Genomic DNA, 21058 nt, shown 5'->3' with positions numbered 1-21058 from the left:
TGTTATTACTACGTAAACCATTCCCATCTGTAGCACGTTACCTCTCCCTTACCTTAGCTGTCATCAGGTTTACTTACATCAGATTACAGTTGCTCCCAATGCCAATGCACAAGCACATTCTGAGATGCACTGTCTTGCTGAACAGCACATAATGATGTACCTCATTACAAGCTGGAACATCTCCCAAGTTTGCTCTTTCAGGATTTCTCCAGCTTCAAAGGAGCTTTCTCAAGTTTCCCGTCTTTTGGATGGGAGGTAATAAGCTACACACATTACATGCAATTGTAGCACAGAAGCAGATAAGAACGAGCAGAATGGAAGAGGACATCCAGCCCTCCAACGGACTCATTCATTCAAGGTCACGGCTGATTGTCTACCTGGCATCATTTTCTTACTCTATCCTCATAACCCTCAATTTCCTCAGTATTCAGAAATGTATAGATCTCGAGACTGAATAAACAAAACAAACTGAGCCGCATGGATATTTGAGGTAGAGAATGTCAAAGGTTCACCAAGTCTCTGATTAACAAATTTCTCCTTTTTTCAGGAGGAAGACTTGCCTCTTAATCTGAAATTGTATTTCTGGTCCTAGACTCCTCAGCGTGGACTAACATCCTCCACTGCCAACTAGATTTGTTTGTAATAGTTGTATTTTAATGGCTTTCTAGTTGTAATCTCTCCCACAAGAGGGAAAACTTTCCTTATTTCTACCTTATCAAATGCTCTAATAATCTAAATTTATGTATTATTCTCCAGATAGTTAATCAACCTGAAACATTCTCTCTCCTCAAATGCTGTTTCCAGTAATTTTTATTTTTATTTTGGATTCCTAGACATTTTGGTTTTCCAAAATTGTAATGTAACTTTATTTGCTTTTAAAATTCCAAGACACTTGGATTGAAACCAAAGATTCTGTTGGCCTTTTAAGTCTGTGACTCTCTTCTCCCAAAGCTGTTGAGGATGGGGAGAATTAAAACAATTCACAATGGATACAGTGCTTCAGCCCAATGACAACCATGGTGCCTACCCATGTAGTCCAAATTTCCTGCATTTGGTCCATTCACCTCTAAGGCCCATTTGTGCATGTCCCTGTCCAAATACATTTTTTAATGACACAACTGCACCTGTCTCAACCACTCCTTCTGGCATAAATTAGCTCCACATACTTACCACCCTCTGCATGGAAAAGTTGCTCCTCTAGTCCCTTTTAAGTCTTTCTCTTCCCCTTAGCTTTGGACTTCCCTATTTTGGGAAAAAGACACCTACCACCCCACCCTTCATGATTTTATAAGCCTTTATAATGCTATTCGTCATTCTTCTACATTTCAAGGAATGAAGACAAAACTTGGCAAACCTCTCCCTTTAACTCAGGCCCTCTAGTCTTCACAACACCCTTGTAAGTCTTTTCTGCACTCTTTCCCATTCAACTATACCTTTCTGATAACAGGAGGAACAAAGCCATGGACAGTACTTCATAGTCATAGAGCAACAGGCCCTTTGGCCCATCTCATCTGTGCCAAAATGTCTAGTCCCATCGGCTGACAAGTGGACTATTGCCCTCCACACCCTTCTCAATCATGCACTTATCCAACCTTCTCTTGAACAATGCAATAGAACCCACATCCACCACTTCCGCTGGCAGCTTGTTTCACACTTGCACCAGCCTCTGAGTGAAGAAGATCCCCCTCAGATTCAGCTTAAATATTTGATCTTTCACCCTGAATCTCTATGACCTGTAGTTTTAGTGTCACCCAACCTAAGTAGAAAATGCCTGATTGCATTTACCTTACCTATACACCTCATAATTTTGTAAACCTCAAATGTGGCCTCACCAACGAGTTACACAGCTGCAATACAATGTCCTTAACATTTATACTCAATACCCTGACTGATGAAGGCCAGCAAACTAGATGCCTTTTTCACCACCCTGTGACACCACTTTCAACAAACAATGCAATTATACTCATACGCCCTCTGTTCCATTACTCTCCCTAGTACCCTACCATTCATAGTTTAAGTTCTATCCTAGCTTGACTTTCTACCTTTTTGGCATTTTAAGTATATTTCACGATCATACAAAATACACATTTCCTTTTCTGGTTTCTGATGTGGACTATGTAGAGTTTACGATGATTTGTCTGCAGATTTTAGAACTGACGAATTTATACTGTTTTTATTCAAGAAATTATTGATTCACTATCTCGAATTCCAAAGAAGCAAAGGGCGTGAAGCGCAAAAGAACTGCTGGTTCTTTTAAAGCAGAATGGCTTAATTAAACAGTGGAAACTGCTACACCAAAAGCTCATGAGGTCAGGAGCATGCAGCTACAAGGAATGTTTATGTGCAATACAGAAACTGTCGTGAATTTTTGCGATGCAAAAGTTGCTGGAGAATTTGCAAGTGGGAAGAAGTGGAGTGATATTTGGAAATCTGACTTTTTAAAGCGCCATTTAGCAAGCAAATCACATACCGACAGTGTGCAAAAGCTCTGGCAAGAAAATCCTTCGCTACCCGCTACAGGCCTGCTACATATGTTTTGAGAGCGTGCAGATGAATGACAGCAAAAAGGATCAAACCCAGAGGAGATTAAAGTTCTAATTGACAGCGTTTTGCTAGCTGTTAAAATAAATACCTCTATGTGTAAAATTCAGTGCATACATGCTGTTGTCACTGAGCAGAAAATTGCACAGCATAAGATTTTTGCGCACATTGATCATTACAAATTAGAGGGAGCAATGAAGACTGATGCTATTTCTTTATTCTCTCATTACTATCTCTCCAGCATCATTTCCCAGCAGTCCAATATCCACTCTCACCTCTCTTTCACTCTTATTTGAAAAAGCTTTTAATACCCTCTTTTATATTAATGTCTAGCTTTTTTTCATTTTTCATCTTTCTAGGTCCCTGCACTCCCTTCAGTTCCTGCTCTAGGCTTCTCAGCCAGGATTAACATTCTTCCTGTCTTCAGAATGTAAAGCTTTATAAGATAAATGCTGTATTTCAATGAAATCTCTCTCATTCTTCTAAAAATCAAATACAGCTCTAGTCTACTCAATACCTTCGCATATCGCCATGCGAAATTGTCATTGCATTCTCTGCAGCATGTCCAAACTGAACACAATAGTCTAGGTATGGTCTCGCCAGGACCCCCCACAACTGCATTAAGGCACATTTTCTCCTGTATCTAAATACTCCCATAATAAAAGCCAACATCCCATTCACCTTTCTACTTGTTTGCTTCTTCTGTGCATTGCCTTCAGTAATAGGAAACTAGGTCCTTGTGAATATAAACTGAAATTATTAAGAAATAGGAGAAGAATTAGGCCATGTGGCCCATTAAGTCTGCTCTACCGTTTCATCATGGCTCTTTTACTATCCCTCTCTACACCATTCTCTAGCCTTCTTCCTGTAACCTTTAACAGCCTTTTAACACCCCTACTAATCAAGAACCTATCAATCACCACTTTAAATATATCCAATTATTTGGCCTCCACAGCCATCTATAGCAATGAATTTCATATTCAGCACCCTCTAGCTAAAGAAATTCCTTCTCATCCCTGTTCTAAAGGGAAATTCTATTCATAAGCATAGTCCAAACTCTATTTAACAACCTGCTTTTCTGCTAAGTGCAATGAAATAGACAATCTCAGATTGTTTCCATCTGCCATGTTCTTACCACTCATTCAGCTTGTCTATTTCATCATGAAGCCCTTTTATAACTTCCTCCCCCACTACCCACAATAAAACTGGGCTTTGTATTATCATACAATTTCTAACTCCCCTGCATTTCCAATAGAAAAGGATGAAGGCAAAGTCAACATTGAATTAAAATACCTTTGGAGCCCAGAGCTAATGTTCTGGGGTTGGTTTTAAATTTTAAGAGGCCACAGGATGTTTGACTCAGGTGAGTAACAACCTCCTGCAGGTTATTAACATCTTCAGACTTGAACCAATTCTAAGGCTGTAAAAAGTGAAGCTCCTGAAACAGTTCTCCAGGAGAAAAACAAACGATATTAGTTGGAGCACACACATTAGAACTGAAATGGGTGAAGAGAGAAAGTAATGTGTGATTGGGGGGGGGGGGGCATCAAAACAGAGAGGCACAAAACACACACAAGGAACTAGCAATAAGCGAGGCATTGAAATACTGCTGACCCCTTCCTTCAAGGAAGTATACAGCATGGCACTGTTGCAAATCCAATCACCTACACTTCAGAATTACAATCAGAGAAGTGTCTTTGTAAACTGTAAGCTAGGAGTTACAATGGCTAGCTAGTTCAAGACCCCATTAGTGGTGACAGTGATCTAAACCCTGGAGGGATTCTTGCTTTGTTCCTGGAGTCATAAAAGTAATACAGCATGAAACCAGGCCCTTCGGCCCAACTTGTCCATGCCATCCATGGTATAGCAGCAAGCTATTCCTGTTTGTCTGTGCTTGACCAATATTCCTTTAAGTCCCTCCTACCCATGTCCTTATCTAAATGTATTGAATGTTGTTATTCTATCTGCCTCATCCACCTTCTCTGGCAGCTCGTTCCAGTTACTCACCACCTTTGGCATGACAAAATTACTCTTCAGCAGCCTTTTAAATCTTTGTCCTCTTGCCTTAAATCTATGCCCTCTAGTTCTTAATTCTCCAACCCTAGGTAAAAGAAATGTGTACATTCATCATATCCATGCCACTTCTATTAGGTTATCCCTCAATCTCCAACATTCAGGAATCAAGCCTTAAACTCTTCCAACCTCTCCCCATAACTCAGACCCTCTAGATCTGGCAGCATCCTCATAAATCTTCTCCACACTCTCTCCAGTGTTAAAGATTTCTTTCTCACAACAGGGTGACAAAAGCTGTGCATGATATTCCAGGTGCAATCTCAGCTTTGTACAATCGCACCAAACAATCAAACTTCTATACTCAATGCGCTGTCTAATGAAGGCCAGCGTCACCATCTTGTCTACTTGTGATGTTTCTGTCAGCAAACTGCATGCTTGTATTAGACCATAAGATATAGGAGCAGAACTGGGCCATTTGGCCCACTGAGTCTGCTCCGCCATTTCATTATGGCTGATCAATTTTCCTCTCAGCCCCAAATCTCCTGCCTTCATGCCCCGACTAATCAAGAATCTTTCAAACTCTGACTTAAATATACCCAATGACTTGGCATCCACAACTGCCTGTGGCAACAAATTCCACAGATTTGCCACTCTCTGGCTCAAGAAATTCCTCTCAGCTCTGTTCTAAATCAGCTAAATCTATTCTGAGGCTGTGCCCTCTGGACCAATACTCTTCCATGATAGGAAACGTCCTTTCCACATCCACTCTATCAAGGCCTTTCAACATTCGATAGGTTTCATGAGATCTTCCCCCACTCCCTATTCTTCTGGAATCCAGTGAGTACAGGCCCAGAGCCATTAAATGTTCCTCCTATGATAAGCCTTTCAATCCCAGAATCATTTTCGTGAACTTAAATCCTTCTGTTCCACAACACTCCCCAGGGATCACACATTCACTGTACAAGCCATGCCCTGATTTAACTAATCACTTCCTGTGGTTACCTGCATGAGAACTGACAATGTCCACACAGTAATGGCTCCTGTCCAATATGTAACGGAAAGTTGTAGAAGTTCTAAGCAAAGAAGCAAGATTTAATGGGATAATAGGAGTGAAATCAGAACATTTGACAGGGGAAAATATGGGAAAAGGGCAACAAGCATAGTCTTGTGCAGCACATCGGCCAAGTTTATCAAAATTCAACATCTGGTATTATTTGCCCTTTAAATGTAAGTGTGGTCCCTTCAGAAGATAATGGAAATATAATTTATATGTTAAAGGTAATTAAATATTATGGCACGTCTATTAAGGGACTAATTCTTCTGATGAATGGACAGAGCAAAGGGGACAAACCCTTTAAAATAAGAGCCTCATCATTTTGAAAGCTATCAGAAAGCTCTCCTTTCATATCTGAGTGAGCAGACAAGACCACGGTTTATTGTCTCAACCAAAGTTATGGCACCTCTGGCAATGCAGCACTTTCTCAGTACCACCTAGAGTTCTGTATTCATCTCTGGAGCAGTGATCTCAGTCACCCACCCTGTGTCAGGCGCAGTTGCCCTCCATCACCCTAAAACACAGGCTCAGTTTCTACATACAGGTTGTTGATACTCAATTGTAGACCGCTTCCATTACATCCAAAATCTCAGGCTACTGGATTAACCTGGTCTACTGGGTGAGGAAAAGCCAATTCCAATTAAATAATGGGGAAATTTAACTGATTTTCTACGGTGTCAGTCACAATTCCCTGGCTACCAGCTCCATCCCTCTCGAGAAACGGGATCACATTGTTCATAAACTTACTGTCTCACCCTGAGTTAAGTTTCAGAGCACATCAGCAAGAGAGCTTATTCTGGCTTCAGTAATACTACTTGACTTCTAGACTACCGGTAGATTTATTTTGATAAACCCCTCCCCCGGGCGAATTTTTTCCACTGAAATATATTAATTAGTTTAGTCAAAGGTTTCAAAGTCAAAAAACAAAACATTCGGTAAGGTGAAAGGTTGTCTAACCAACTGACTACTTACATGGGGCATGGGAAGAGTCCTCTCATCTGTGCTCGACTACAAAACTCATGGTCGTTCCATCAAAGGAAGGGGGGGCAATGATCCGAGGTCCCTGCTGGGAAGTGATGCTGATAACGGGTTTCGCCTCCGACGGCCCCTTACAAACCCTGCCCGTCGTAGCCTGGCCGCTGGTCATGGATTTCCCCGTTGGGAAGTAATAGGGACTCTCCAAGTATTGGGGCTCGGTTTGAGGCTTCGGGGCGCTGCTGGCTTTGCCGGCCTCGCTGTACTCTGTGTCCGGGGCGGGTGGAAGGGTTGGCAGCATGGTTGGTGGCGGCGGCAGGAAACCAGGGTAGATCATGTAGGTGGGTCCGTAGGTGCCAGGGTTGATTGCAATAGGTGACATGGGCACCGGCATAGGGGCCACCGGTTGTTGAGGCAGCGGGAGGTCCACGTATTGCCCGGTCTCTGGGTCGTAGAGCCGCCTGCGGGCGGGCTGTACAGGCGTATCCACCAAGTAGTACTGGCCGGTGGCGGGGTCCAGCAACATCCTGCGCTGAGTCTGCGGCATGGGGAAATAAGGCATCGAGGGGCTGTCCATCAGAACGGGCGGCACCGGTTGTACCTTGCCTGGGCTGAGCGGCGGCGTGAGGCGAACGAGCTGAGCCTGCTGATGCTGGTAGACAACAGGAGGCGACGGCTCCCGGGCGGCGACGGGTGGCTTCTTCACCGGGATGGTCAGGTAGTTCTCGTGTTCGGGCGGCGGCGGGGGAAGGGGCGGCTTCTGCTGGGATGCCGCCTTGCAGGTCTTCTCGCTCTCCTCCTGAGCCGGACGTGGCAGCGTATGCGAGGGGCGAAGATCCGGCGGTGACCCGACCACAGCCTTCTTGCCGGCGGCCAACGGCGAGGGCTGCGGGGCTACCGGCGCCACGGCGAAGAGTTGCGGCATGACGCCCCGGGCGGCCCCGCCCGCCGCTGGCGGAACGGAAGGGAGAGTCGGCGGAGGTTTGGGTGGGTCTCGGTCGTGACATCGGGCGGCGGTGACGACGGGGGCGGGCGGTGGCTTGACAGCCGTGCGCGTCGCCTCCTTGGAGGGAAGGTGTTCCTGCTCGGCCCGGGGTGGTCCACCGCCGCCCGGCGTGACAACCGCACTCGAGCTCGACGACTCCTCGCTGGCAATTAGTGACAGCACATGACTGCCCGCCAGGGGCCCGGGCCCCGGGCCCTTCTCGTTCTTGCGCCTCCATTCGTTGTTGTCGAAGACATAGAGCTGCTCCATGGTCCGGACGGCCGCTGTCAGCTTCTCTAGCGCCAGCTGGTTGCTGCTCGCCGCCCTGGCGCTGCCGCCTCCTCCTCGTTTCTCTGCCGCCGGCGGACTCCCGACCGGACCCCGGCTGCCCGCCGCCTCGTGGAGTGGAAGGCGCCCCGACGCCCTGTGCACGAAGACCGAACCGTTCTTCATGGCAGGCTCAGCGTCCTCGACCTCAGGCCGGACCCCGGGCAGCTCCTTTCTGCTGACTGCCTGACACTTGATGACGATGGGCAGTGGGGCTCCGCTACCGCTACCGCCCCCGCCCCCTCGCTGCTCGGCCGCCGGCTCGACGCCTGGGCTCGGACCCAGACCACCGCCGTCTAGCGTCATGACATGGTAGGAGCTCTTGACCAGCTTCCTCACGTCCCTCACCTGGTGGATGGGCGCCTGCAGCTTGTGGATGTTGTCGCGAACATCGCGCACTGTAAAGGGTGGCGCGCGCACACGGCCATCGTCTGCGCGCTCCCCGCCCGCCGCCGGACACCTGCCATCGCTCGTCCCCTTGCTTGGGCCGCCGGTGCTGCCCGTCAGCTTGGGCGTCAGCAGCTTAGCGATGCTGAACGGGCTCTGCCCTCCGCCCTTAACGTTCCTCAGTCGGATCTTGATCTCGGGCGACCTGGAAGGGATGTATCCATCGCCACCAGCCGCCCGGATTTGCTCACCCTCCGTCACCGTGTTTTTGACGTTGGCCGCCAGCGGTTCGCTTCTGCCGCTGCCGGGAGCCTTATGGATGCTGGGCACAAAGAGGTGAGACATTTTGGTATCTTTGCAGTGCGGGTGGCCACCAATTTCCGCACGGACGCGCTGCGCCGGCTTGCTGCCGGGACCGGGCGTTCGCTGCTCACCCTCCTTCCACGACCTGAAAGCGCTGTGCTGACTCCGTTGCAATGTGCCCTTGCACCCGTCCCCGGACTCACCTGTCGTCAGCCGGGCGTTGCTTGGCGCAGAAGGGTGGTCACAAGGCGCAGCTTCTCCGCCGCTCTCCCCCGGGACGGGGGAAGTTTCCACGCTTCCGCCGGAAAGCCTGTTGGAATTCGGTTCCACCTCACGCTGCGACGGAGGCGCCTTAGGAAATTCGGCGGCAGATGGACTCGTTCGACCGGCGAACGATGTGTCGGTAATCTCCCCCCGCTCCATCTTGAGCTCCTGTTCGAATTGCATTTTCTTCCAGATGACATTTTGCAAGAGATTGGAGGCGAACCTGGATTTCTTCTGCGCGCCATCCATTGCCTCCGCTGTCTTGCTGATCCCCCTGCTGCTTTCGCCTCCCTCCTCCCTTGGCGTGCACTCGGTAACCTCATCGGCGCAACGCGATCCGACCACACCTCGGGCCAACTCCACTCGCCTTTCGCTCTCTCGCCTGCCTGAGATGTGCTCCTTGACATCGTATCTGAAGTTTAAGGTCTCGGTTAAAGTTATAACCCTGGATCCAATCTGTTCAAATTTCCCGGACAGATGCAGTTGCTTTTTGGAGGTTTGCTTGTCCGCCGGGTGTCCATGCTTCGCGTTAACGGAAGTAGGAAGGTGCGTTGATTCCTCACGTTGGTTTCCGCTTCCTTGCCTAACGCCTAATTTTGCATTTTTGGTCGGAAATTCAACCTGCCCTTTCTCGCCCGCAGTGTTGCGGCACTTGAGGTCGATGTAAGTGGCGCAGCGGTTAAGCGCAACGATATCGTCCGACGACTGCTCGGTTGATGTCCTGCAATCGGCGCTGAAGGTGTCGAGATATTCGTCACCGGCGCAAGCAAGGCTGCGGAAAGTCCGAGCCGTCAGAGAGCGCACTTCCTTATCCGCGTCGTCCAACTCGCTGACTACACTCGAAGTTCCACTGGAATTTCCAAAGGCTTTCCAAAAGGGTTTTGTCCCGGCGCTAGGAGGGGCACTGCGGTGAGAATTTACATCCTTAGCGTCATCTCCCACTGTTTGAGATTTGGTCTTGCACTGATTCCCCGATTCCAAGAAATTGGCGGCGGGTGAGTTTCTCTTTTCTTGGGCTGCATTCTGTTCGCCTCCGGCGTGAGAATCGGCCTGGATAGACAAGTGAAGTCGTTCGCCAGAATCTTCGTTCTCAGACCGGCTTTTCGGCGGACTAGTGTCCCGGACGCCGGTAACTGGCCGGATGGGGGAGACGGCTTCAGAAGCCGGGGGCAGATCTCCGGCGCCACTTGTGCCCAGAGGGGTCCGGCAACTTCCCTCGGATGTGTCGCTCTCGAAGGAGCTGCTATTTCTGCAGGAGTAACTGGCGCTGCTCCCCTCCTCATCCCAGCCGGCACCGAGCTCGCATTCGCCATCGTGGTCCAGTTCATAGAGCTGAATCTCATGGGTGCTGATGTAATGTGCTTCGTCGCCGCTGCACGGCTGCATATGCTCCCACAGCAACACGCTGGAGGAGGAGCTGCCGGCTGGGTCCGAGTTCGAGACCGGTGCCTTACACCCCGCTTGCGACCCCAGGCACGAGCGCAAATCTTCCGTGCCAGCATCGCCGTTGCTCGGCGGAGATTCCGCACATTCGCTGAAGCTCTCGTAGAAATCTGAGTAGCCGACGGCCGTGTCGTAACCCGAATGGTCGCTCTCGTCCGCCTGATTTTCCTCTGCGTCGGCGCAGATTCGGCGAGGGGTGCCCGAGCTCTGCCCCTTCCTCACCATGCTGCCCGCCTCTGAGTTCGCTCCGGACACTGAGCCCCCTCCGCTGTTCTCCGTGTCCTTTCGCCACTCCCTTTCTTCCCGCCGCCGCCTTGGCTCGCCGCCACCCTTTGCTGTCACGCCGCCAGAAGTCGGGCTCGGACGAGCGGGCAGCGGAGCTCCCAGTGCCCGGGGCAGACTCTTGCCGGTGCTAGTGTCCGCGCCATTCACGAGAGCGCTCCGAGCCGCCGCCAGTGAGAAATGAAGGCGAAGCATGAGCCAGCCGCGGGCTGCACAGTCCCAACAGTCAGGTCACCGCCCGGACATTTGGTCAAATGTCTCCACTCCCCAAGCCGACATCCCACCGAGCACAGGTCTTCCTAAAGAAAGCAGAAAGAATAGAATTTAATTATTGGAATACTGATCTGATCAAAAATAACGCCTGCTGAGTTAATTTATGCCAAAATCTTAGATGCACTCGGCTTTAAAAATATGTTTTTAGATAGCTGTGCAGAGTCGTGCAAAAAAATGAAGTTTTGCATTTTACCTTGGCACGCCTGGAATAGTACAGTTTGGTCTCTGTTGAATGGGAGAAATTGGACAGCCAATTCAGGATGGCCCGAATGGCCTTCCGTCCTGTGATCATGCACAGCTAATATTGCAATTCAAATTTCGGAGCAATCGGGTCTTCCGCTCAGTATTTGGACAGGACACACAGTTAGAGTCCGGTGACAATGGTGGGGCGAATTCTTTGGTCCCTCCCCCGGCGCTGCCTTCAACTTCCGTTAGTGCGAATTGAATCTCTCGCCGGCGCTCTGTGCTCTTGAGGATTCGTTTGATCGTTTCGAATCCAAGGGGGAACTGATGCTGAAGTCCTATCGCAACTTTTTTTTCCGGGCTCTTTCAAATGGAACAATGCTCCGCAAGCGCAGTTCAGGGGTGTCTAAAATAAGCCTTGGACCCAAGCGAAGCGTTACAGCAAAAGCGTTTCTACAAATTAAAATAAATTGAATCTATTTGCTCACCATGTTTTAAATAGCCGGATATTTGTCGATTAATTGTCTCCGCGGCTAGTTTTGATTGCCTAAATGCTATTCGGGCTTAATTATAACATCCGTGACCTCTGCAGGCCAAGCAATTCATTGTCTGCCAACACAATACCGCATCAAATGTGTTTCCGATTTGATACAATTTAGTTTCAAGGTATCCATTTTATTAAACAGCAAACTACAATAATACAATTTAAACCCCCGGATTTCAGCAATCGCAACTCAGCTAGTGTGAATGCCAATTACTATCTAATTGTGAACAGCAAGAGGTTATTTTACCTTCGATTAACAGTAGCAACGGAATGCTATCCTGGACATCTATCAATCAGATACACATGATACTAATCAGAAATACACACCATGTCTGATCGAGGGAAAAACTCACAGTGCCAATACTGAGTGCCGTTCGCTTGTGGCTGGGCATGAGTCCATTGCCTCCGGCGGATGCGAGCTGAGGTGGACAGTCCAATAAGTTCCACTCGGAGTTTCGCTTGGTTTTTGTTCGCGGCGCTTCATTGAACACTCTCACTGGGTCAGAACCAAAACTATTCATAGGCTATGCGTCAGTTATGCCGATTGAATAAAGTACTATTTTAAACTAACCATTACACTCGTTCGTTATGAGAATAAGATGGGGAAGGGAGGGGTGGTCGAGAGGGTCCTGCCAATGGGAGACTAAGTCGGGATGAAACAGGCTTCTGATATCAGTGTTTGAAATCGGTAGAATAAACCAGACAGAAAATGCAGCCTTCAGTTCCAGTCCTGGCTGAGGACATCCCAAACCTCTTTACAACCAGCAGTGTTTTTGAGGTGCGCCCGGTGTGCCGGTACAGTACATTGCCACTTTGCGTAAAACAGAAGCCCATACGCAGCAATGGGAAATAACCAGACCGTTCTTTTAGTGATGTTGGTTGAAGAGGGTGAAGGAAGATTGGATATGGCACAATAGGAAATCTCTTTCCCCATCTTCAAAAGAGTGCCTTGGGATCAAAGGACAACTGTTTGGCACGCCCTCAGGGCTGCATGGGAACGTCAGATACACGCACCTCACTTCAACCCTCATCAGAGGCAGGTTTTTTCCACTGAGGTTAGGGGAGAAAAAAAAACAGAGGACATGGGTTAAGGGTGAAGGGGGGGGGAGTTTAAAGGGAATATTGGGTGGGGGTGCTTCTTCACACAGAGAGTGGTGGGTGTGTGGGATGAGCTGCCACTTTTAACATTGAAGAAAAACCTGGACAGGTACATGGATGAGAGGTGTATGGAGGGATATGGTTCAGGTGCAGGTCAGTGGGACTAGGCAGAAAAATGGTTCAGCACAGCCAAGAAGGGCCAAAAGGCCTGTTTCTGTGCTGTAATGTTCTATGGTTCTATGAAATTCTTTGTTTTGCGGTAGCACCGTGTCGTGCAACGACATAGCAATCTATAAATTACAAAATAATTAGTGAAATAAAGGAATAATAAGGTAGTGTTCACGGGACCTTTCAGAAATCTGATGTTGGAGGGGAAGAAGCTGTTTCTGAGTCGTTTAGTCTTCAGACCTGGTACCTCCTTGCTGTTGGTAGTAATGTCCCGGGTGGTGAGTGCCTTTAATGATGGATACTGTCTTCTTGATGGTGGGAAGTGTTGCGCCCTTGATGGAGCTCTCTAAATCCACAACTTTCCACAGTCTCTTGTCACCCTGTGCATTGGACTCTCCATACCAGGCTGTGATGCCACCAGTCAGGATGCTCTCCACCATACATCTATTGAACCTTTAGATCTACTGTAAGCCGTTGATGGCACAACGAATCTCAAATCCTAATGAAGCAGAGCCACTAGTGTGACCTTTTTTGAGATTGCAACCATGTGTTGTGCCCAGATAGATCGTCTGAGATGTTGATGCCTAGAAACTTGAAGCTACTCACCCCTTTCCACCACTGATCCCGCAGTGAGGGCATGACTTTGATTTATGTAAGACAGGACTGCCCATTGAACCAGAAGTGACATGGGGGGAAATAAATTCAAAAAGTCATACATGAATTGTTATATTTTGTACTTAAATAAAACCTTTCCACGAAGCAGTTTTTTTTTGTGTAATGTAACCACAGAACTTCATGGTTGATGTCAAAGTAATATTGAAAGTAAGTATGCAGAGATATAATACAGTAATCAAATATATGCATGCCAAATTATATATATATATATATATATACATGATACACCCATCTTATGCTAATTTTATTTTTAAAAAACACCTGAGATAACACTATGCGTTGGAAGTCTGCAGAACTAAGGTGATTTTTGGGGCACTAAGCGATGTAATTTTAGAATTAACTACATAATTTCCTTAAATAGATATATTAGAAATAATTTAATGGGGTTTTGGGATCAGTTTTATTGGGAACAGAGACTGTCCGGTGCCGAGAATACACCCCATCCACTCAAATCAGTTAGACCCAGTGTTAAACAAGTGAAGAGTTCACTTCACTAGCAATAGATGCATTTGCAGACACATAATCGTCATACCAGATTAAAAATAAGGGCCACAGTTATGAAGGAGAAATCTGACCTGGAGAAGGATCTGCACTCCCCTCTTTCAGTATTACTGTGGGTGGACACGAGATGTAAGTTAGCTGGGTTTTTTTGCTTGCTGGTTGATGGGTTAGCAACAAGGCTGACAACAGGTGTGTTTTATACATGGAACGACAACCCGACTCTCACCACCAGCGACCAGTTTCCAGCCAGTCAGCCGAATATATAATGACATTGAAATAGCACGCGCGTGTACACACACACACACACACACACACACACACACACACACACACACACACACACACACACACACACACACACACACACACACACACACACACACACACACACACACACACACACACTCTTTGTTCCATCGATTTAACAGAAACCTGGGATGGAATGGGGAGTGGGAGAGGGGGAATGAAGAACCCGATGATTGTAGGAAAGTAGCTGTTCCTGAACCTGGTGTTATGCAGTTTGCCACAAACAGTTCTTCCAGATGAGGCAACACTTGACCTGCAAATCTGCTGGGGTCGTCTATTGTCTCCGGTGCTCCCAATATGGCTTCCTCCCCATTGGTGAGACCCATCGTAAACTGGGGGCCTGTTTTGTCAGGCACCTCAGCTCCATCTGCCCAAAGCGGCACTTACCGGTGGCCAAATATTTTAATTCCAGTTCTCATTCCCTTTCCGACATGTCAGTTCATAGCTCCTCAGGGTGGAGGAGCAACACCTTCTGTTCTGTCTGGGTAGCCTCCAACCTGATAGCATGAATATCGATTTCTCCTTCCGGTAAAAAATCCCTTTCCCACCCCTCTTCTTCTATTCCCTGTCCTGGCCTCTTACTTCTTCTCACCTGCCTATCTCTTCCCCCTGGATCTCCCTCATTTTGTTTCTCCTGTGGTCCACTCTCCTCTCCTATCAGATCCCTTCCTCTCCAGCTTTTTATCTTTCTGAACCACCTGGCTTCACCTATCACCTTCTAGCTATCCTCGTCCTCTCCCCCCCCCCACCTTTTTTATTCTGGTGTCTTCCTCCTTCCTTTCCAGTCCTGAAGAAGGGTCTTTGCCCGAAACATCGACCGTTTATTCATTTCCATAGATGCTGCCTGACCTGCTGAGTTCCTTCAGCATTCTGTGTCTGTTGCAATATAGTTTGCTGTTTGTGTGAATTGCTGTGTGCGGATTAGTTATCCCATGTCTCATGTTATTAGTTGCACAGGTGGCTTGTCTTTGGAGTTACTGCCGCTGACATCTCATAATGCAACTTTCTGCACATTTCTTCATATTACATTGCTTAGTCCTTTGTTGTTTTTACAGAAACTTAATTCCGATTCTTATCCGTACAAGCAACATCTTCAAATTGCTGTTGGTGCCGTCCTACAATCGTTTTAACCATTTATTTCCTAACTTATCAAGTTAGTTATCTGAGATTTGTAATCTCCCAGAAGTTCTTTTCCACAGGGTGTGAGGTCTCAAATCCCACTAGCTGCTTATCCTGAGTTCAGGTAGCTCACAGTGAGATAGTCCACAGGGCAGTACAGCTGTCTCAGTTATATTATCAATTGGGACTGACCAGGCTTCCTTCACGGTTCATTTTTGTTCTGTGGTTACTAACATCTCTCCTCTAGGCAGCACAGTGTTCTTCCAAAGCCAGATGGGATAGTTGACAAAGCCTTGGCTGCAACTCTTGATTATTTTCTTGGGTAAGGTCTTTTGTTGGGGAAGGGGGTTGTTTTGGTAGCCTGAGTAACTGTAGTGCCTTTGTCATGTGGAACACAGTGCAGCCAGTAAAATGTTTAGGGTGGTAGAGGGTATCAAGTGGACTCTTTCTGAATGATGTTCAACTTCTGGATAGTAGCTGTGACTTCACTCAGTAAAAATGTAACGTTTTTATCTTTTCCTTTCTACTCCAATTTTTATCTTTCTCCAACCTAACACTTTCTACTTTTATTTAAGTCTCACTGATTTGACAGGGACTTTGCCAGCTCTTCTACTGCAATTTCTTGTGTTGTTATTTTCATAATTGTGTAATCACCTCTGTTGTGGAGGTACCCTGTTGCTTGATCTGTTGACTCAAATCCCAAATGTTCATTTTGTTTCATTATCAACTTTCCTTCATGACAACCAAATAAAATTAAAGACATGCAAGAACAAATCAACTGTTAAATGCCAACTATAGCAAACTACAGCTTATCATAAACACGAGATTCTGCAGATGCTGGAAATCCAGAGCAACACACAAACAATGCTGGAGGAACTCAGCAGGTCAGGCAGCATCTATGGCAATGACGTTTCATGCTGAGACCCCTCATCAGGATGGGGATGGGTACCAGAATTACAGCCTGTTTTAGAACATAGAACATAAAACAGACATCTACAGCATTTTACAGGCCCTTCGGTCCACAATGTTGTACTGACCATGTAACCTACACTAGAAACTGCCTAGAATTACCCTACAGCATAGCCTCCTATTTTTCTAAGCTCCATGTACCTATCTAAGAGTAATATAAAAGACCCTATTGTATCCACCTCCACCACAGTTGTCGGTAGTGCATTTCTTGCACCCATCACTATCTGTACCTACTTCCAAGCACCTTAAAACTATGCCTCCTTGTGTTAGCCACTTCAGCCCTCAGAAAAAGCCTCTGACTATCCACACAATCAATGCCTCTCATCATCTTATACACCTCCATCAGGTCACCTGTCATCCTCTGTTGCACAGAGGAGAAAAGGCCAAGTTCACTCAACCTAATTACAAAGGCACATTGTCCAATTTGGGTAACATTCTTGTAAATATCCTCTGCACTCTTTCCATAGTATCCACATCCTTCTTGTAGTGAGGTGACCAGAACCAAACACAGTACTCCAAGTGGGGTCTGACTGAGGTCTTATATAGCTGTAATATTATCTCATGGCATTTAAATTCAGTCGCACAGTTGATGAATGCCAACACATCATACATCTTCTTAACAACACTGTCAACCTGTGCAGCACCTTTGAGTGTCCTATGGACATGGGTCCCAAGATCTCTCAGATCCTCCACACTGCCAAGAATCTTACCATTAATATTATATTCTATTTTCAGATTTGACCTACCAAAATGAACCACTTCACACTTAACTGGGTTGAACTCCATCTGCCACTTTTCAGCCCAGTTCTGCATCCTATTGATGTCCCGCTGAAACCTCTGACAACCCTTCAGACTATCCACAACACCCCCAACCTTTCTTTCATCAGCAAACTTACTAACCCGCCCTTTTACTTCTTCATCCAAGTAATTTATAAAAATTACAAAGAGGAGGGAATTCCAGAACAGATCCCTGTGGAACACCACTAGTCACTGTCCTCCATGCAGAATACAAACCATCCACTACACCCTTTACCTTCTGTGGGCGTCAGTTCTGGATCCACAAAATAAGGTCGTCTTGGATCCTATGCTTCCTTACTTTCTGAATGAGCTTAGCATGGGGAACCTTATCAAACGTTTTATTTGAAGTATCCTTTGTATCTTGCAGACAGCTTCTGATTTCGGGAAGACTCCTTTCTGAATATTGGACACAGATAAACAAAAAAACTTTGGAAGCAAACATTCATTTGCGATAGATTCACACGAGCACATTAATAGCACTGTATTACATTACATGACTGTCTTAAAGTGACAGATGCTAACATATGAAAAATGACTGGCTCCAACAACGTGCAACTTGTTGCTTAGTCAGGTATTCAGCAAGCCATGGATTGTAAATATATCTGGATTGCCAAGAGTAAAAATTGATTCAAACTCCAGTTCATCTTAGCCAGAAGTAACAATTTTGCGTAGTTGAGTAACTTAAAAGTTATGGGGAAAAGGCAGGTGGGTGGAGATGAGTCCATGGCATGATCTTATTGAATGGCGGAGCAGGCTCGACAGGCCAGATGGCCTATTCCTGCTCCTATTTCTTATGTAACAGCCCATCTGACCCTCTACCAAATCAGGACTGATATGAGTTTTATTATCAAACTATCTGGAAGCAATCTTAGAGAATTATACTTAATGGAAAGTTTAATTGGTAGTATATGAGTGTACTGATCTCTTTTTCAGCCCAGGAGTGTATTAGCTTTAAATCCATTTCTCCCTTACTAGAGGTCAATCTGGATCGTGCATGCAAATCTCTGAATTTGGGCTGTGAACTCCCACATACCTGACGAGGAATCAAGAGATTAACTATTGTCGATGGCATAGCATTTGAAGGGAGAAGCATCATGGTGTGAGTGAATGAGAGCAGGTACCAAGGATTGTTTATTGATGTTAACTAGAACCATGTTATACTACAGAGAAATAGGCCCTTTGGCCAACCATTGTCCTTAACTATGCTAGTCCCATTACCCTTGGTGAAGCAGCCAACATAATCAAAGACCCTACCCACTCTTGACATTTTCTCTTCTTCCTCCTCCCTCTGGGCTGAAGATTGAAAAGCCTGAAAGCACATAGCAGGCTCAAGGACTGCTTCTATCCCATTGTTATATGACTATTGAACAGCCCCCTTGTACAGTAAGGTGAACTCTTGACCTTGTTATGACCTTACACCTTATTGCCTGTTTGTTCTACACCTTCCCTGTAATTGTAACACAATATTCTGCTTTTTGTTTGTACTTTTCCTCGATGTACTACCTCGATGTACCAATGTGATGAGATCATCGGTATGGATGAATGCCTGCGAGAGAATGATTCATATAGCAGCATATACGTACTGTACTTCGATAGTAAATTCACTTTGACATGCAATGAAATGTTTTTCACTGTACCTCAGTACATGTGACAATGATAAAATAGCTGTGAGGATTGGTGGGTTTACTGTAAATATCAGTGGATAGATTGATTCCTGAATTGGAGACAATTGAGATTTAGCAAAGCGAGCAAAGTCTCTGAAATGAACTTGATGGCAGGGTAGAATTTGGTGGCAAAGGTAATAAAATCGATGAATTCTGCGCGGGTGCAGGAAGCAGCACCAATGATTCTCACGCCTATTTAGACTGTACTTCTTTCCATCCTGCCTGTGGTAAGGATACCCCATTCCTTGCTGCTACTCTCTCCATCTCCACTGTATCGCTCTCAAGATGAGGCTTTCTGTTTCCAGGACATCTGAAATGTCTTCCTTTTCCAAGAAACATGGCTTCCCTTCTGCTCTGGCTGCTATTGCAATCTGTTTATCACTGTTTGTCATACTTCTGCTCTCACCTCGCCTCCTCCGAGACAGAACAGAAGACAGAGTCCTCCTTACCCTTATCTTTCACCACATAAACCTCAAAATCCAGCATGCCCTATTTTGTCATTTTTGCCAGCTGCAACTAGATCATACCACCTGATACGTCTTTTCCTCCAAGACTACCTAGTTCACTCAGCTCACCACATCCAGTCCTCCCTTACCCCTGACACTTTCCCCTGCCCTCATAGTAGATGTAACATTATCTTTGCACCACCTCCCTCACCACCGTCTAGGGACCTAAACTCACCCACCACGTGAGGTAAATGTTCACATATTTCTCCTCCATCTTTCTATTGCTTTTGGTGCTCCTGATGGGGCCTCCTCTACATCAAAAATTTGGCAACCATTTCACAGAGCACCTACACAACGAGCATACTGAACTCCCCAGTTACAGACTACTTCAACTCCCCTCCCCATTCCCACACTAACCTATCCATCCTTCGCCTTCTCTACTGCCAAAACAATGTCCAACACAAACTGGAGGAGCAGTACCTTATATTCCATCTGAGTAATCTACAACATGGATTTTAAATTTTCCAATTTTGTTAAGTACCCATTGCTTTTTCCCATTTTCCACCCCTTCCCTCCCCACCCAATTCTTCATCCAATTCTCTGGTTGCCCCATTTCTAATCTCTTCACACCCTCCCCCAGAAACGCTTCATCTATCTTTGTCCCCTTCTTCCAAAAGCAACCACACTTGGGTTTTCCCCACTCTCCCACCCTCATCTGTTTCCAACTGTTGTTCACTTCTCCCTTCTTCTCTAATGGTCCCCATTCTCACCTCCTTTATTTATCAAAATCCAGCACTGCTGGTTCTGTTTCTCTCTGTCCAGCAACTGTCTCCCATCTTTACACCCCAACCTCCACTTGCTCAATCTGTTGTTTCTTTTTCCTTGCTCTTTTTCTGCCTCCAACTATCATTTGCTAGCCACAGTTGTCCAACTCTACCCCTCTCCCCCCTCTGCTACCTGTCATCTTACATCCCTCCTCTTGCAACCTCCCATCTCGCCTCTCCATTTTCAGTACTGATGCAGGGTATTGGCCCAAGAAGTCAACAGTTTCTTTCATTCCACAGATGCTGCTGGACCCACTGAGTTCTTCCGGCAGATTGTGTGTTGCTCCAGATTCTGGCATCTGCAGTCTCTTGTATCTCTAGGTAAAGGAAACGTTGAATACGTTATACAATGGAAAGGGTATGAAAATACTAGAAGATATAAGAACAGAAAAACAATAATTGACAGGAAACAACAAGCAAGTTGGAATCATTACTGGAAAAGAGAAGATTGAGGGTGATGCAAAAGAGATAATTTAAATGATGGAATGGGATTGGTAAAGTATGACAAGGAGAGGCTAGGAAGAAATCTGTATAGTAACAATTCTGGGGTTTGGTGTGCAGTTGGCACCATATTCCATGTTTAGTGTTAGAAGCTGGAGAAAATTCCCAACTGAATGTTACCTCTGATGAGGGAATCCAGACCCAGCTATCATAAATGGAAGTTGAAGATTCCTTGGTGCTTTGGAGAATGAGGGGTGACGTTATAAATCATGAAGGACATTGATAAGGTCACAGAGTCTCAGAGCGCCACTGCACCAAAAACAGGTCATTCAGTCCATCTACTAATGCCAAACTGTTTTTCTGCCTAGTTCCATTGGCCCGCACCTGGACCATAGTCCCCCATACCCCTTCCATTCAGGTGCTTATCCAAACATCTTAAGGTTAATGGTAGGAGTCCTTTTCCTAGTGTTGGGGA

The 21058-nt window shown here is 46.4% G+C and overlaps 1 protein-coding gene across 8 annotated transcripts in view; it reads right to left on the bottom strand.

Moving 5' to 3' along the window:
• Positions 1-17583, bottom strand: part of LOC140726264 (uncharacterized protein C4orf54 homolog) — a 61042-nt gene extending 43459 nt beyond the window's left edge. For 4 of the 8 annotated variants that reach the window (XM_073042406.1, XM_073042405.1, XM_073042401.1 and 1 more), the window contains exons 1-2: positions 11928-11999; positions 6581-10873 (exon numbers count right to left, since the gene is read on the bottom strand). In XM_073042406.1, the coding sequence (XP_072898507.1) occupies positions 6603-10769 (4167 nt within the window). In that variant the 5' untranslated portion in view covers positions 10770-10873; positions 11928-11999 and the 3' untranslated portion in view covers positions 6581-6602. Of the gene's footprint in view, positions 1-5555; positions 5628-6580; positions 10874-11040; positions 11344-11901; positions 12028-17443 lie in introns of those variants that run through there. The other 4 variants (XM_073042408.1, XM_073042404.1, XM_073042402.1 and 1 more) reach the window with 4 other exon arrangements.
• Positions 17584-21058: the final 3475 nt, after the last annotated feature.

Source organism: Hemitrygon akajei, chromosome 4 (genome assembly GCF_048418815.1).
Source record: "Hemitrygon akajei chromosome 4, sHemAka1.3, whole genome shotgun sequence".
Lineage (NCBI taxonomy): Eukaryota > Metazoa > Chordata > Chondrichthyes > Myliobatiformes > Dasyatidae > Hemitrygon > Hemitrygon akajei.
The sequence above is the reverse complement of the archived record's forward strand: the minus strand, read 5'-3'. Positions and strand labels throughout refer to the sequence as shown.